Consider the following 18,664-nt stretch of genomic DNA (forward strand, 5'->3'; position numbering starts at 1 on the left):
TTGTGTGAAATTATGATCAAGGATGCCTTGCACACCCAGGAATGAATTATTTGGTATATTACACGGGTAACCTATCGCGTTTACCCTGATAAATGCAAAACAATACATTCTTCAACATTACACCATAAACCAGTAGTGTCAGTAGTATCATATTCCTTCTCATCGCTTCTTTTCACTTAGTTTTACTTTCAGAAAATCCGCTATGTCCTTAAATCACAAGTATCCTCTGCTTCTTTTTCTACTTTTAGAAAATTTAGCATATTCAATGTGGATTCTCAGCTAAGACCTGACTTTTGGTTTACAAGAAACAAGAATATAACGTTAGGGATCATAGTGTTTTTTTTAAGGAATGGGATTGAATGTTATCTAAATTGCCCCATCATCATTTTCTTCATTTTTTTAATGATCAAGACAACTTTTTACGAGTACTTGAGTTGAATTATTACTCATATGGTCTACCAACCAGTAGCGTGAAAGGTCCCACAGATCAAACGAGGAACCGTTTCCTCACCATTTGTTATATGCTCATTGAACACAGGCGGGCCCAATCGGAAATTGAGTGTGGGTGAATACGTCCACGTGATTAAGGTGATTGAAGATTAAATGAAGTTGGGAAACACCGCTCCACAGAAAGGCTCCATGACAGTGCCAATGTGGTCCACGCAAAGTGACTTATTGAAAAAATTTGCGCGTAGTAAAAAGGCTCGACTGAGGGATGCTCAATAATGTACCAGACGGACGTCACCATCGCGACCAGAATAATGATAAATGATGGTAATGAGAAAACAATGCCAGTTCAAATAAGACAGGAAGCGACAATTTATATCTACAGTGGGCACTTGAACTATTTGGAGCAGTTTTGAATGTAATTTACGATAAAATCACTAAATATATGAGTCGCGTAACTCTATTTGAGCCAAACCTTTCAATAATTATCCCGATTAAAGAGTAAATATGCACAAATATAGAACACATAGTGGCAGCGTGAGTGTATGCCATTAATTTAACTTACTAATGAACCACATTCCGCGATAATTCATATGTTTAGATTTCTATTAACATAATACGACTAAAGTACTAAATCTAAATTTAACTTAATAGCAATCATGGAATACGTAAATTGACTCGGAAAAAGTGATCATATCGATGATTACAATCCAAAATTGTCCCAATTATGACCAGAAACATAGCGTCAAGAATCGTGCTGTAAACACTGTAGCCAGAGTGCGTAACCGTTGGCAAACATTATGAGATTGATGATAAACCTAGCTGAAAATTGAAGCCGCAAGAATTAGTTTGAAATTTAACATTTTTAACTTTTTAACTAAATTTTTAAACTTTAATTTTTAAACTTTAAATTTAACTTTTAAACTTTTTAACAGTCGAAGAAACTATTTATACTCAAAACACACAATCATGCCCATTGTTTGGAATGTGAGATTACTAATTCGCTCATAGTTTAATGGATCTTCCAATTGGTCTGGCCATATCTAAAGTAACAATAAAACCAAATATTGATAAATAATTACAAAAAAGAAGAAAATGTAGAGCAAACACTGTTTGAATTAAATGAATGAAAATTGATGCTTCTCCATTTGACGGATACCATTGTTTCCATTACTTAGCGCAGTAATGCAATTACGGTTAATTCAGGTGTGTCGTTACTTAAATGGCCTCTTATATTCATGAGATGAACGAGGGTAAAAGCCAATAAAAAAAATCAAAAAGAATTCAATTAACGACATGTATTAGGTATTTTGTAGAAAATTTGACGGCATTACTAATGGTAGTCAACGAATATATTTTAATTTAATAATATTCTTTGGCTAAACTTAAGGCGTTTAATTAAATAAATTCACGTATCGGGATTCCAAAAGGTTAAACCAGTAATCTAAAATAAAAAAATATTAACCTAAAATTAAGCCGCATCTCACCCTATTCTTTACCAATTATCAAAAGTAACACCCTAAATATTTCGAATTTTTTTTTGAGAAATTCCAATGGACACAATTTGATAGGGCTAAAAGTTTTGCGAAGACTTATAGCAGATTTCATTTTCACCAGAAATCTCGGGAAAACTCAATTTTATCCGCTTCCAAACAATGGGCATGAAAAAACAGACAAAACTTAAATGGAACTGGATCTTTTACTAAAATGTATAATGTACGCACTCATCTGGCCACAACGAATGAAAAGAACTAGAGGGTGGTACATGAGTATCAACATTGAGCGAGAAAAAGGTTATTGTGAAGAATATGGCACACTTAAACACACACGCACAACCACACACGCACACACTTATAACTACTTCCTAATAGAAGGAGATGCACAAAGTCACTTACTGTTTTTCTTGTACAGGAGTATCTCGAACTGATCGTGCAGCTGTTTCTCTAAGACCTCGTCGATCCTCGAGATGGTTTCTTTGTCTGTCAGCTCACCGTACATGAAACTGCACCGACAGGACTTCTGCATAACCTGCGGAAATAATGTTGGACACTCACATTCTTCGAATTTTAGAATGAAGAAAACGATGCTCTATAATGGTCGCAAGTGAGAAAAATTTTTGGTTAACTTTTTGCGATCAAACAAGGCAAAAAAATCATTCTAAAATGTATTTTACGGTGCATTCGAAAGAAAACGGGAATTTTCACCTTTCGCGGTCTAAAACACTCATATTTTTAATATACACGTTACAAGAATTTTAATTACATGATGTCAACCTTAGTTTTATCTTGCACTGGCAGTTGCAAATGTGTAGGGCAAGAGAATATAAGCTAATTGATTCTTCAAATAAATTTGCCTTTGATTGATTAATCAAATGAAGTAATTCTACTAACCGCCGCAAGGCCTCTCTTCAATTAAATTGTGTTTACTCTATTTATGCAAGCGGTGTAAATGACATTTTCAGCCCAAAATATCGTAAATGGAAACAATGAGCTGCAATTAAAATTTACTACGGCACCATTACGTTAGTGAAATATTTTCAGCTTGAGTGTAATGATAACAATGGAGAAGAAAAATATTAGTATATGCACGTGTAAAATTATTTTAATTTCATTATTCTTGGAGAATATTTAAATGCACGATCGATCGACTAAAACCAGGTCACCACATATCGGTAAACTCTGCCGAGCGTATTTCGGTTAGATAAAAATTCGCTTACAATGTTTTCAGTTGATACATCATGCATGCAGAGTAAACGGATAGATGGGTGAGAGAATGAAAGAAGTGGGGATAATGGAGGTAAATCCAAGCCAAGAAAGAAAATAAAATCCATACCAATAGAGACTAGGGTTTTAGCATTTAGGGTAATTAGATACAGTGGCATGGTTTTCAGGTCAATTACCTCTGCCCTGTTGTAGCCGGAGATTTTGCAGAAGGATTCATTGCAGTAGACGATTGGAAAGTCCACGATCTGAGCATTTGCCAAGAGGAAACTGCTATCAGCTGCAAAGAAAAATGAGAGAATTAATTAGTAATACTTCAAGTGGAAGTGTCATTTCATTTAAACACAGTTAAATTAGCCAGGAGAAGTGGCTAAACATGAGAAATGCCTAGATTACATAACTGCTGCGCTGTACATTTTTACAAGTAATGGTTGGGGTGGAGTCACCATAGATACCGCGAATACTTTATATTCGGAACATTCTAAGAAAATTGCAACTCTTCAGTTTCCATTAGAGGTTTTATTATTAACGAACGTAAAGGATAAATACTATGAAGGTAAATAATTCAAGTAAATATCCACACCAGTGGTAATCATGAGTAGAGGGACCAGTAAAATAGGTAGGGAGATAGTAGTTATCTAACGAGGAAGTATTATAATTTTAAAATATACCCTCCTCGGTAGCTCTCAATTACACTTAGGTACATTTTCCTTCATGAATGGGGAGCAGGTAATTGGAATGATTTAACCGGGGTAATAATGGAGTCCTTCCAAATTGATACTCAGATATTTATGAGTAAGTAACAATAACTGAATTCTGAGGGCGTTTTTATTTTTTATACTTCATATTGTCTTAATATATTATATTTTTGTTTTATGTTACCACCTATACTATTCTCTACTACTGAATTTGGATTCTAATAAAGTACGGCGGATTTAGCCGCATATGCGTAATTTTTGGAACTTTTAAAAAGGGACTGCCCACTGCACGCGACTAACGGTTCACTTAAAGGGCTCACCTCCACGAGAACGATTCAATTCAACCGTGCCATCGTTTTTGCCTAGACCAATGGATGACTCATATGCCAATTCATTTGAAGATCCAACAGCTCTCCGTTGGTGGATTATTCCATTCGGAAACACCTACCCCCCCCCAAGTCGGAAGGGGTCACTCTTCTAATTTTACATTACATCCAAACATACTCAAAACCGACTGATGCGTACAAATATTATCAGGTAAAATAGGACATACCAATAAATTTTCATAGCTATTGCACTCCAAAAACAATCTAGGTGAAAGTATTCACTCCCGAATTGAAATGATCATCCTCCTCTTTATCCAAATCTGCCGTTCCGAAAAGCGTTTTAACAAACTGAATATATGTTATACAAATCATAATTTTCAAAGTCAATTTGCCGAAGTCAGAAAATCTGAAATTTGGGAACACAGGTATATTCTAAAGGTGGTGATGCAGACCAAAACACAGGCGATAGTAAAAGCCATAAAGGTAATAATTTCTGCTATAAACATAACTCTGTACCAGGTGATCGTCCAAGGTAATCAGGATTCAGAAGACGTCCTTTTGAATAAGATAACGACTCTTGCGGAACTAGGATATTTGACTCCATCGAAATGGCTATTACTGAACCCGAGAAGTGAACATGGAACGCATTAACTAACTTAAGACAGTCTTAATACATGCGCTATATATTGGAAAGGCTATATAAACAATCTACAAGGAAGACTTGCTTCCCAAAATATATTCTGGCCCTACTCAAATAACCCGAATACCACAAGTAGGGGAAGGTGTTATCTTGGTGAGAACGAAATCATACATTTTTCCGTGACTTAAAACTCATTTGATTCCAATTTCGCTCATTATTAATGTCAATGGTGGTTATCAATCGTTTAAATTATTAATTATGGTATCCTGGTTTAAACTAGCCTCTTTACGGTTATTTGTTCACGATTTCGACGAGAAAATGTTCTTATGCATCTAATAAAGTTGTTACGAAATCGTTTTACTAAAAACGTCATAAAAAGAGAATAGTTAAGATCGATCCGGTAACTCCACATATTAGGATCACGCGGCAGGATTAAAATATTACACATGTTAGGTCAATGTTTCAGAATTTCTTTGTCCCATTATCATATTAAAACTTGAATGTAAATATTTGTCCATGAAAAACTGCTAGAAATAGTCCACAAATATATTTAAAGGTCAAGAAGATAACTTAAAACTAATTTAATGTAAACTCATTTTAACAGAGATTCGGAAAGACTTTAAAGGCATGGTGCATAACATAAGACCGAAAACAATTCAACAATTCTGGGCGTGATTATAATACCTACATCGATTAGCATTGCAGGCGAATTATTTTTCTTATTCCTGGAATGTGGGAAAGATTACGTGAGTTCGAATTACGGCAGTCGGATTTCCAGCCCGAAAGTCTAGGGTTTTAACCCTTGAAGCGGTGGTGAGTTTTTAGTGATTCTCTTGTAAGTGCCAAGTGGGAAGGCATCCAAGTATCTGCTCACTGGATGGGTCTCTCTAAATCCTTCCTCTAGTCCCATAAAAAACGGTGTTCTATTGAGACCCTACCCATCTCCACTAATTACCTGGATTTGAATTAAGACACCACCTTTGAAACTTCTTGCTCACCGCAATCACCACTAAACCCACCTTGAATTACAACCTCACACTACCGAAGATAAGCAGCGACGTGATTTAGACACCTTTTGACAGTAATAAGGGTAAAAAAGGCTTCTCAATACAAAATTTGGACTTATTTAATCTCCGACCTGATTAAACTGTACAGCGAGATCAGTACTATAAGCCATTACATGATTGCAAAAGTAATTTATTCGCCTCTAATCAGTTTACGATCTGGCTGATCAAATCCACAATACCGTTTAAAAATTTCATAGAGTACTTCCTAATTGGTAGCACACGCATTGGCAATAATGTGAAACAATGTCATACAAAAAAATGAATTCCCTATGATGAAAATAGGAAACATGGGTTAAAAAATAAACTCTTCCGCTTTCGGTAAAGTTGGAATAAGTAAAAACGTAAAGATGAGGCTATAAAAACATGAACATAAGCACAGAAAATCACTATGACAATCAATAAATAGTTATTTACTTGGAAATTCACTATGGATTCAATATCTGTAGGTAACTTAAGTAAGCCTACGACGATATAGCAAAATTATTGGTGAATAATTTTACTAAAAATATTTATTGGTAACTCATCATATAAAAATATGTTTCAAAATTTATTTAGACATAAAGATAACGACTGAGTTGCATCAAGCGTCCAAATCAGTATCAAATAAGAGCATGGCATGTATAAAATAAAGCCACGAAAAAAATAGCTGCTATATCCTGCAATACGTATCACAGGTGTAATTTTTTTTTAAATACACACCCTAGTGTCCCCGAGTATTCCTAGGCATTTAAATTTCTTGTGATTATTCGTTGTCATTAAGGTCAGTAATAATCATAACATGAATCAGGAAAAAATATCAGCCAATGAAATACTTAACAGTGGAAAAACACTCGACGAAGAAAGGAAGAATGTAAAACCTGCAAAAATCAATCAATTTATGAGCTACCATTCTTTATATAGGTCATGTAAGTGGTTATTCACTTTTATGGAATATACAACGCCAAACTGCAGCTGATACAGTATCAAAAATAGTTCAAATAAAATTTTCTCATTGATGTGATTGAGAAATTTGCTAAATAAAACATTCTGTATTTTGCATCAATTCTATGGCAAACAAGTAAACTGGAAAGGTTCTCTTTCAAAATTCAACATCAAATTAATCCCTGCGTATAGCATAATCATGGTGCGTTTAATCCAACTGAAAATCAGTCCTAAGCAATATTTTAACGAATAGTACGTTATTTCCTATTAAATGAGGTCAGCCTAAGCATTAGATTAAAGCTGGATATAATATACCCTTTATTGCCATTGTACAATTACGGTTGAAATTTACGCACTGGAAAACTAACACTAAGAAAATCTAACGTTTATGATTGTCTTCATCTACACCTGCAACATTGAGCCACTGAAATTGAGGACTGGATTCTTATTTTCCTTATCTCACGACAGTATTTCTACCGCTCCATGCATATGTTTAAAAGAAATATGGGCAATGAAATAATTTAGTGTTCATGTTGAAATGACGATTGTCATAGTTATCGAAGTACGCGCAGCGTTAATTTTCAAACAGTTCCATTCATTTTTTATTGTCGTCACCCGGGAAATTCGGGATTGTGTTTATCAATTTAACAGGCCATTTAAATAATAAATAATGTGGTTTGGCCCATTATTCGGGATGGTCATGGAATACATTCCGTCGGATTCTCAACTAAGGCCTAAGGATATAAACGAGAGGGAGTTTCATAATTTCATGTGCTTAAACTCTTAAGTAGCATACAGATGATAGGTGTATTGGGTCTAGGTGAACTGGCCACAAAAGGGAATGGAAATACTTTTTCTTAAAGAGAGCATTTTACTAACTTATTTTCATTATAAAATTCTATTCAATTACGATATAATTCATAATTGGATAGGATTTTATTGAATGCTAATAAATACTATTTTCGTATACGAACCTCGACGGGGTATTTAATTTGGTGGATATTATTGCCACAGATGCTTACTATCCTTAGAATGTTGAGGTTACCGACGATATTGGCTCAAAAAATGCACCCCAATACACATACCACTTCTCTCTGGTCACGTTCATTTGATTGGTGTGGTCTAATATAATGATACGAGATATCTTTTAGCTATTCTATAAAGTTATATACAAGAAAACAATGATTCCAGTCACGAATGTATTTGAACCAGATAACGTTATTATTATGTAAGATATTTTCGATTGTAATGACGTAAACACCAGAGCGTCTAAGTTGTCATTACAATATCATTGCATACCGCATATCATGTATGATGAAAACGATTAAGGTTGGGCTTTATCTTAAGCTTTCCACGTAAAAAAAATTTCACTTAACGCCTAACAAATTATATTACTTCATTCGCGACAAATAAACGATGGTTTCCTCAGTTTAAAAACCAACGTATCACCGATAGGGGCTATTAAAGGAAGACCACTAAGCCACTTGATGTCAGAAAAGAGTTTATCCTTTGCTAGTAGCCGAAAAGATACCAGTCGAACCACTGTATCACGACTAAGCACCGGTGTATTAGTAGCAAGGCGAAAGGAACACACACCCAGCTTTAGCTGTCGAAACGCAAACACTCGGAAACTTTCCGGATTCCCTCGAAAGAGGGCCAAGAGTCGATGGTAAATACGGCAAAAACGGCTACTCCCAGATAAAATCCACTTAATCGCTTCCCTTCGGACAATTTCGCCGGAGGAGCCGAACACTGCTTCACACCGTTTTCATCGTGGGCGTTCTTTAAGTCCATCCAGAACGATCAGCGATTCTGCCTTAGTTTATTGTGACCTGAGAAAAGTTGTAAAATAAATTTATTTACGAACAACGTTTAAAGGCACGTATTAATACTTGAGAGAAAAGATCGTATTTCTTACCGAAGAAGAGAGAATATCTCTAAACTCACCGAAATAGATTATGCGATCATTCAAGTTCAATTTAAATAAGATATGACCGCAACCTTTCATTCCCAAATATTAGACGTTATTTTACAAATGAGTTTTATAAATGTAGAACTTCACATTTTCAATATATATCTTACATAGGTTTTTGCTAGAAGGCGTTCGTTATTAAAATAAGAAAAAGAGGGATTCTTCCCTACAAAGCAATGCTATAAGATCTTAGGTATCTGATTTAAGGTCATAGATAAAGACACAATTTGCGCCCACCAGAAAACGTATTCATAAATATGCTCATTGAAGTTTACAAATTTTCAATGATATAATCCACTTGTTTTTGATGAAATCTAAAATCAAAGTATGTAGTCTTTTCACCGATAAAGAATAGAACCATAATGCAAGTGCAAAAGAGAATAACATAAATAACTAATATAAAAAATATACTTTCCTTTACACCGAAAATTGAAGTAGCTTTTTGTTCAGCCCGGCAGACGAAGTAGGAGAAAATCTAGCGAAAATGTGATGACATACTAGTTGAAACGTATTCAACGCCATTCGTTTGTGTTCCTATGACTGATTAGGACTAATTGCACAGGATATCATGGTTGCTCTAACGTTTTTCTGTGGACACTAAATTTTTATTAACCTTTACAGGCGTCTTTTTTCGTGAAATCTCGAGGAAAAAGGAAAATAATTTAGAGTCATCAAATTGCTATCATAGATTATAGCCAATTAGTCTCATGGAAAGTAATATAAATTACACTATCAATAACGATTACTCTATTAATAATTTTCAATTTTTCTTCTTCTTAACATATTGTAAGTAGAACATAATAGCCAAGTAAGTAGTAAGTCGAACCCAATCGAATAAAACGTATTTTCTCACGCCATGGACCATTGGCAAACCAAACCATGTTGTTAAAATGAAGGAAAATGAAAACTTTAATTGCTATGATACCTCTGTTCCATCTGTTGCTTCAAGATTGCGGAAATTCCAGGATTTAATTACATACCCAACAGTATAATTAAGTTACAGCCTCTTATGAAGTAGCAGCAGTAAAAAAAATGCTACTGGCTCTCGGAGACAAAGCGATTAGCTCTTCAACCATGTATAAGCCGCTAACTTAGTCAGCTAGAGGAAATCTCACTGAAAGGAATTAAAGAGGATTCAAGGACACCCTTCTCATTTTCATCTTACAATAATTTAAGGAGAAGAATTGATCATTATAAATAGAGTTATATTGTAATTTACACGATTCCCTACGAGACTAACTGGCTCAAAGCGTGTAATATACATAAAACCGTTTGATGGACATTCATTTTTTTCTGTTTTACCTTGGCATTTTAGGAAATAAAAGACGTATATTGGGACTAACCGCTTCTAGCTTAGAGCTGCTCCTGGGATGAGTCAAATTTTAAAATTTCACATTTTAAAAGTATGAAAACTTTCCACTCAATCATCATTATCGTGAAAGCTACATATTTCGCCATTAAAAATTAGGATAGCACAAAATTAAGCCTATTTTTGATCTTTCCTGAATAGAGCTGAAACTTTTTACATTTTTTATGTTACTTGAAAGCAACATCGGGTTATATTGGTTTAACAAAGTTCTAGCTTTTTGTGAAATAGTGGCAGTAAAAAAAGTTAGCAACAGGCTCTAGGAGACAAAACGATTAGCGCGTCAACCATGTATAAGCCGCTTACTTAGTCAGCACGTGGGAATCTCACAGAAAGGAATTGAAGGGGATCCAAGGACGTCCGCGTCCGTCAGTGCTTCCATGGTCGTTGAGCGGGAGCAATTGCATGCGAGGTTAAAGGGTGAGAAAGTGGGCTAGGTGGGGGAGGCGAGAATAAAATCGAGTTCTCGAAGAGGACGCGTAACAATGGGCTCAGTAGATGGATAAGCGCTTCTCCGTTCAGCCGGTGGGTCTCGCTGAAAGAACATCTCGTCTACGATTACATAAAAAAAGAAGAATCTCGCGGGAGAGAGAAGTTATGGCGATGGAAATAAGGTAACGCTTGACGGAGGACGAGGCAATAAGGGCGTGATAAGGAGAGGAAAAAGGAAGAGAAGGAATCTATGTCTATTAATAATCTCTCTATCGTAGACAAGAAATCCTAACGTTTAAGAAGCGTAGAATTTGCTTTGCCCCAGCATTAGGGTTTATTGATTCCAAGGTAACCATTATCTTGTATGATGTGAGGCACGATATGGTGGAAGTTCTTAATAATTGTAAAATTAGACATTGCAATATTTCCATTGAGTTTTATTATGAAACTACGCGTTTCGTCGCTACAAACAACTTTATCCATAAAAGTCTGATACGTGAGAAAATATGAATGCTATCAAGTGTGATAATGTTGTTTGTAACGACGAAACGCATGGAGTCGTAATAAAACTCAGTGGAAATATTGCAATGTCTAATTGTACTAATACCAGTGTAGCCAGTTTGTCACAAGAAGCTATTTTTTAACAAGAAGAGAAGATAGCTTACTGTCTGAAAGCAAGTCATGACTTCCGTGAATCTATCCTCGTAATCGTACCTAAGTAGCTAATTTCTTCATACGCAGTCAAAAAACCTCCTCCGCTTTCGTTGAAAAAATTTTCCGAACAAAAAAATTGCAAAAATATAGAAGAAAATATGAATGATTTTAAAATGAATTATGATGTGGTGTGTATAACTAAAAACTCAGAAAAAATAATATCGGAACGTGAAAACAAATCAAAAACTAAATTATGGTTTTGAGGGCGTCTCTATGAATTAGCGCAGGAAATATGATTCCTAACTTGCCACAAATTTTATTCATTAAAAATCATAGTAAAAAATATATTTAAATTTGGCACAATCATTTAAATGGAGAATGTGCACAAGCAAGACTCATCAATTTATCTGTTTATATTATTTTTATCAATTGAAATTTTAATTTAATATCAATGGGTAATAGATTCGGAGAGGGGGAGTTTTGGTGGAGAAAATAAGGTAACGCTGGATGGAGACGGGAGTTGGGATTGTAAGGGTGTTGGGGAGGACGTGAAGGGGAGAAGGAGTTGAAAGGGTTGAAGGCCCGTGAAAGACCGTGGGGAGGGGAGGCGGGAAAAGAGAGAGAGCTGAGTTAGACGGATAAGCCAAGTGTAGGAAGTGGGGAGTGGAAAATTGGATATCAGCGAGAGTGAAAGAAGAAGAAGGGCTGAAGAGGCAAAGGGTCCCGACCACCCCACTGTTAAAGGAGCTGGTGAGATACACTGAGAGAGAGTACGAGTCAAAAATGAGTGCACAGAGTGGACGGATTTAAGCCTTCGTTTTTTCCCCTCTGTGGATTGCAACTCCTTGCTGCTCGATAGAGGTATTTTGTAGATATATGTCGGCACAATTTTATGATTCACTTGGTTTTATCGTATTTATCCTCACAATTGAATGAGAATTAAGAATACGGTTCTTTATGAACTCTCCATTCTTTTCATATGCATTTCGATAACAATATTTTCAATAAGGGCAGCTTCAACTAAACCTTATCAATCGCAAGAGGCTAGTCGTTGTCTTCTTTGAGCATTTGCTTTTTATATATAGACGGCTGGTGTCTCAACACCCCCTGCCACACGTCTTTTTAGGCGGTTTTTGGGGTAGTATGTAGATGCAGATGAAGTGACTTGAAAACAACGAATAAATTTACTTTCAAACTTCCTTAAATAGATGAGCATATTTTGGTTAATTCAAGAAGTAAAATGAATTGATAAGTAAATAAATATCGTGCACAAGTGAGTGCATTGATAAAGCCCGTTGCTAAAGGGAAATTAAAAAGGCACAATAAAATAAAGAGGGTATTACTAAATTGCATAAATGCCTCATGCATGCAATTACAGCGTCAATTAATGCAATTTTTATTTCCCATTCTGGAGTGCAGCCGTAACTTTTTATTTCTCAGCTAATTTTCACATCATCGAACGTAAACCATTAAAAGGATCGTATAGCCACGTACTTTTGACTCACAAAAAGGGAAAAGAAAGTTTTTATCATAAACGCAATTTTAACTGTACATCCCCCGCTAAACCTATTAACCCTTTCTAACCCAGAGCTGATTCTGGGAGAAGTCAAATTTGAAGATTTTTCCATTTGGAAACTTGAATATTTTACGCTCATTGATAATTATCGTGGCAGTTTAATATTTCGTCATTAAAATTTACACTACAAAATAGTAGGTAGTTTAGATATCTCCTGAATAGAGCTGAAAGTTTAAACATTTTTGATGTTGCATAGAAGTAACATTGGGTTATAAAGGGTTAATGAGATTCAGAGTGGTTGAGCAAAAGATATGAATATACCTCTGACATTTTTCCAGCACCCGAGAGCCCATTACAGTCATTACAGCTCCCACCGCGAGGCAAGAGAGTAAACTTGATACCAGGACTAAAATCTTATTTGCTGTTGCACGCAGGCTGGAAAAACGGCTGGTTACCATGGGATCTCACGCCATCCTTCTGGCAGCCCTACAACATAACGCAAGGATGCGATTCGAAAACGGAAAATAGCCGTTGTAGACAGAGGGCGAATACAAACAAGTACATAAATACATTCAGGTGAAGTGAGGATCGGTTGACCTTGGGTTATAGGCACAATAAACGGTGGTAAAATAGCGTGGTGATGACATCTATGCACATGCATATTCTCGCATAAACAGCTGGTTCTTGCGCCACAATTTAATTTCTACTCGGCGACAATGTACCCTCCATTGCATTTTACACTCAATTTCATTCCTAATTATGTTTTCACTCAAACAATCAATTCAACGAGTTATACAATGTTAGCTACCAATATTCAAGCAATTGTCCGCTTTTACATCTCGCTTAGATATATCTACTGCCGCCAATCAATTTCGATGGTCAATATAGTGTCGAATTTCGAAGTCATATAATGATGTCACATGGTTTTGAAAGTAATAATAACAGCGATAATCACATTTTTCGAATTTGCCGACTTCAGATGTTTGCGGATGAATGAAGTGTTCTACTCGAGATATGATTCCTTTTGGCATCAACTTTGTATTCCTTTAATCAGAAAATTTGGAAGAGGGAACTGATATACTGAAATATATATCTTATTTGTCCTTTTGGGCATGAAGAACACAGGAGGCGAGCTAAAACTGTAGCGGTACGGTATTAGGCGCTAAATAAATTATAATATCTACATTTAAAAAAGATGCCGAGATCTCAGACATTTTCTTGTCCAATTCCGCAATATTTGATTTATCTGTTTTTCCGGTTTGAGGCCAAGCAAATCCATCAGCACAATATGAGAGAGCAAACAGGTAAATGGGATTTAACGTGTTCCACATACTAGTAAAGAAACATGTTTCGCATACCTTGGTAAAGGTACCCTAGATTGTTGAAATTAGCTTTGTGTCTAGCGGGGGACCTTGTACCTAAACGATTTTTATAACGTTTTGAAGTTATTTTCATTGCCCAGATGATGATTAAAAGGCCTCAATTAAATATTGACCACGCTAACAATTAGTACCTATGCACTAAATGAATCTGATAGGGAAAATATACTCTTAAATGAAGAAAATGATTTTTTCACATGGATTTCGAGGAAAATTTCTAAAATCATAAATAAAAATAGAAAATGCTCGTGCTTAAAAATATTTTCAACTGAAGGCCAGGCAATGAGAGATGCTGAATATCGCTGGAATTCTATTCAAGAATAGACAAGAAAAGAGCTCGCTAACTCAAATAAAATGAGACAAAAAAAGTAACTCACTACATTCCTTCAATACACCTAAGGAAAATGCGGTTTTGAAATATCGAGGAACTGGTGCATAAGAGCAAATCGGAATGGATTTTTCAATTACGGAATTCCAAAAAAAAAAATTACGTAATTTAGCTTCAACGGGTCAATTTCATCAATTCAAAGGCCATCCTGGAAAATAAAACTTAATCCGAAAGTTCCATTTCAAAAAAATATTTCAATAAAATAAGTCAAATAAAAGTTGTGACTAAAGTGCATAAGTGGGATATATAAGGTGCATAAAGTACGATATTTTCAGTTCATCTTTTACGTTTTTCATAAGCTTGCAAACGCAGAATGAAGAGAGCAAATTGTGATCTCTGGTTCACTTTTATTATAAGCTGAGCCATTTTAAAATGCCTGGAAGCTGAGCATGGAAAAAATACCGTAGCAGGTAAACGGGGAGAGAAAACGTGTTAATGCGGTTTACGACGGAGTTAGTTAAAAGAAAAGCTCTGTTTTGTGATCCGTATTGCTTTTCCTTGTTCCGGCGACCCCGAAGGAATTTTAATATTTGAAGCGGAGAAGAGGGTTCCTCATTTTTTTCAAAATGTCTTTCGCCGATCTGGAAGCCAAAGGGGAATTCTTAATGCACTCCACTCCGAGCGTAGCTAACGCTTCCTACGTGAGAACTTCATCGCTCTCCCAAAACGACCCAGTTCAGTCAAGAAGTTCCTACCCATCCCTCTCCTCTTTTTCCACTTCCGACAAACCCATACCTTTGGCCCCAAACCCCATTTCCACATGTACCCTTTCCTTCAAACCGTCTTCGTACTTCTGGATTGCAAGAATTTGAGAGCCGTCTATGAACAAAAATGGTCTCCAACACTTGGTTTTTAGCTGCTAGTATCAATTGCCTGATAATATTATTTTCATGGGTAGCAATATCGGACATTGTTAAGCCTGGTTTTGGCAATGAAAATGAAGATTTAACGGTGCATGAATAGTATTTATAGATGCAGATAAGCTATGATTATTTAGTGGAATGAATGTGAGAGATGTTTGTAATGATTTGCGTACACATGGCAGTGGCATAAAGTGAACACGAAATAACATTATATGGAATGGCAAAACATAAAGGTAATAGCAGATGATTAAGAGAAACGATTGATGACAGATTTACATGGTTGTATAGACAATGATGATCTACAAATTATTTTAGCTCCTTGTGCGCATTGTTTAAAATTATGACTTTCAGAGCTGTTAATATAGGATATTGCAAATTTTCTGGAATATTCTGGTCAATTTTTATTTAGCATGACTCAATTTTCTGCAGGTTCCACTCGACTTTTGTCTTTTGAATGGTTCGAGTGACACAATCCAGATCTCAAGAATTAAAAATGATCCAGAAAAGTAAATTAGTAGATTGGCCTACTGTTACACTGCTACAGACCAATCCTAGGATTACCTCAGAAGCAATGGCGTAACTAGGAATATGCTTTGAGGTCTGGGGGGGGGGGGTGAGATGGCATAAATTAGTAGATTGGCCTACTGTTACACTGCTACAGACCAATCCTAGGATTACCTCAGAAGCAATGGCGTAACTAGGAATATGCTTTGAGGTCTGGGGGGGGGGGGGGTGAGATGGCATGGGGCGGGAATATTTTTGAAAAATAACATGCCTGGATATACATTTTACATAATTTTGGCACTAAAAATTTCAATTTAAGCAGATGCAGTTAATATATTTCAAAATTAGGCAATATTTTTAAATAACTTATTTATTTATCCGGTGCTTTGGTGGGGGGGGGGGATCTATCCACTCATCCCCACCACAGTTACGCCACTGCTCAAAAGGATATCAATGAAACTGAAATATTTAAGTAGAAATATAAATTTGATGTGTTATAATACCAAATAATGAGTTGTATGTAACACATACAATCACGCCTTATTACACATGATTCATATGTATACTGCCGGTCACATTTTGTCCATGCGTTATTGAAGCATGCTCAGAAGATATCAGCATTATTTGAATTCTGCATGAATAATGAATTAAGAAATTACGTGATATTGTCCATTCTCCAGCTTTTGTTCAGAAAAAATCATAAGTTAAAACTTATAAACTTCATGGTTAACATAACTTTAAAATCTTTAAAATGTATCTATGCTACAATGTTATATGCGAGGTAACCATAAAACAACCACTCTTAATGACCTACGTATTTTGTAACATTATTCATTTTTCATTGAATCGATTCCCGTTTTATCCCTCATTATAGTCCGTAGCCAAAGGAATCCTGTCCTTGACTGTAGCAATTTGGTTTTCCTAGCATTCTGTAAGAACACCCCCCTCCCCGCGTCCTACCTTCCCTCCCTTACCCTCCCTCCCCTCATCCACTATACAAAATATTCACACATAAGGACTTGCTGTTCATAGTTTTGTCCTGGAAAATGCCTTCGGCACAAGTGAAACTCGCTTCGCTACTCGAAGTCGCATTGTATGGAACATACGGAATGTTTTTATTTTATTTTACATGATAATGTAATTTCATTAAAAGTACGTGTATACCCATTCCATTAAAAAATTTTATTTGTTAGTATGTATTATGAAAAGGAAGGTTGGATCGTATCACAGGGCCCACCAGATGGTATAATCGAATGGAGATACACTTCTTACAAAATATTGCATTAGAATACAACAGAGGGAATGGAGGGATATCTTGCATCTCTACCCTCGAGGGAGTGATAAGAATTCGGTCGGTCCGCGAGGCTTGAAGAAATCGTCGCTCTATCGGCAGGGTGGAGTACTATCGGCTGCTCTTAAAAATGTTGCGCAGCGGGAAGGATTCAGGTTGTGAGGCGTCTCTGGGCTAATGAAAGAGACTCCGCGGTGGATTCAGAGGATGTGGCCTCCTTTTCCCTCACCTCTCCTCTCCATATATCGACCGTAAATAACGGATGTTTCCATGGTTTTTAATTCGCATGTGAGTCTCGGGGCTCGGTTCGTTTTTTTGTTTTGCTTCGGAGTGCACCCATATTGTAAGGAGTGCCTTCCTCCGAAACGGTGTCTACACAACGCTAGCATGACATGACAGTACAAACACAAGAGAATCCTAATGATGAACGGTCTTTGAATTATTTTTTTAAAGGGGAAAACAACACTCGTTAACAGATTGTTTCTTAGTATTTTAGGTAGGTACTTTCACAGACATATTTGATAGTAAAATACATACTCTGTTGAAAACCTCCAAGTTTTCTGAGTTGAATATAAGAAAGAAAAAAATTATCAGCATTACCAGGTGAGACAAACCATAAAATTACCTGCCATTAATAGAAAAATCGATAAAACATAATGGTTCCTCGTATATTGAAAAATTTTCAGTCAATAACTACTCTTACCATGTAGTATGACATATTTTATGAGTCATCGCAAAAACAACGGTTCATCAATCAAGATAAGACAGCGATAATGAATTAACTATCATCCTATGATATTATGCACGTGATAGTTGGAAAAACAGGGAGAAAGAAAATTCACCAAGTTTCCTAAGTGCTTAAAATTAGATAAATACATGCTTTGCAATCTTGTAGATACCAGAATTAGACTCCAGCAAAGCTAACTCCTAATGAGATTTTTAATATATGTGCTCAAAATGTTCCATTCAACTTTCAAAACAAACACTTTCAGGTAAACAGCAAGAAAAAATGAGTTCCTATCAATAAATTCTCCCTCTAATCAATCCACGTTATGAAAGAATATAGATAAACCCGTAACTTAGGTAGAAGAACTTTCTCAGCATATATTGTGCGTTTTTCTACCCAAGTATATAACATACCATGATGATAAAGATAACTTCACTAGTACCTCATCTTACCCAAATCACTTTTTCATCCTCATATGAACACCAAAAGGTAATTGCGTAAAAATATATTAGGGGTAAGCTGATTTACCGCGGACTACCTGCTGAGGGAGGGACGACTGAAAGTTCCTCAATACCGATACAGTGGAAAGCGTATGGGATGAAGGGATGTGAGGGATCTTTTTATGGGGTCATGAGGTGACCCTAAGAGAGGAGGATATTTCAAATCGATAATAAGAATTCAATCCCTTGTCCCTGAAGAAGAAAAGGCTCCGCACGGGGATATTAATACCAAAAACGCAAAAAATTAAAGACA

At 36.0% G+C, this 18,664-nt stretch overlaps 1 protein-coding gene across 10 annotated transcripts in view; it reads right to left on the reverse strand.

The window, feature by feature from the left end:
• The window catches only part of LOC124154267 (potassium voltage-gated channel protein eag-like), a 599,395-nt gene that overhangs the window by 179,101 nt on the left and 401,630 nt on the right, over window positions 1-18,664 (reverse strand). For all 10 annotated transcript variants that reach the window (XM_046527883.1, XM_046527890.1, XM_046527891.1 and 7 more), the window contains exons 2-3: window positions 3,347-3,447; window positions 2,343-2,475 (exon numbers count right to left, since the gene is read on the reverse strand). In XM_046527883.1, coding sequence (XP_046383839.1) covers window positions 2,343-2,475; window positions 3,347-3,447 — 234 coding nt within the window. The remainder of the gene's footprint in view (window positions 1-2,342; window positions 2,476-3,346; window positions 3,448-18,664) is intronic.

The sequence above is a fragment of the Ischnura elegans genome, chromosome 2 (assembly GCF_921293095.1).
Source record: "Ischnura elegans chromosome 2, ioIscEleg1.1, whole genome shotgun sequence".
Classification (NCBI taxonomy): Eukaryota; Metazoa; Arthropoda; class Insecta; order Odonata; family Coenagrionidae; genus Ischnura; species Ischnura elegans.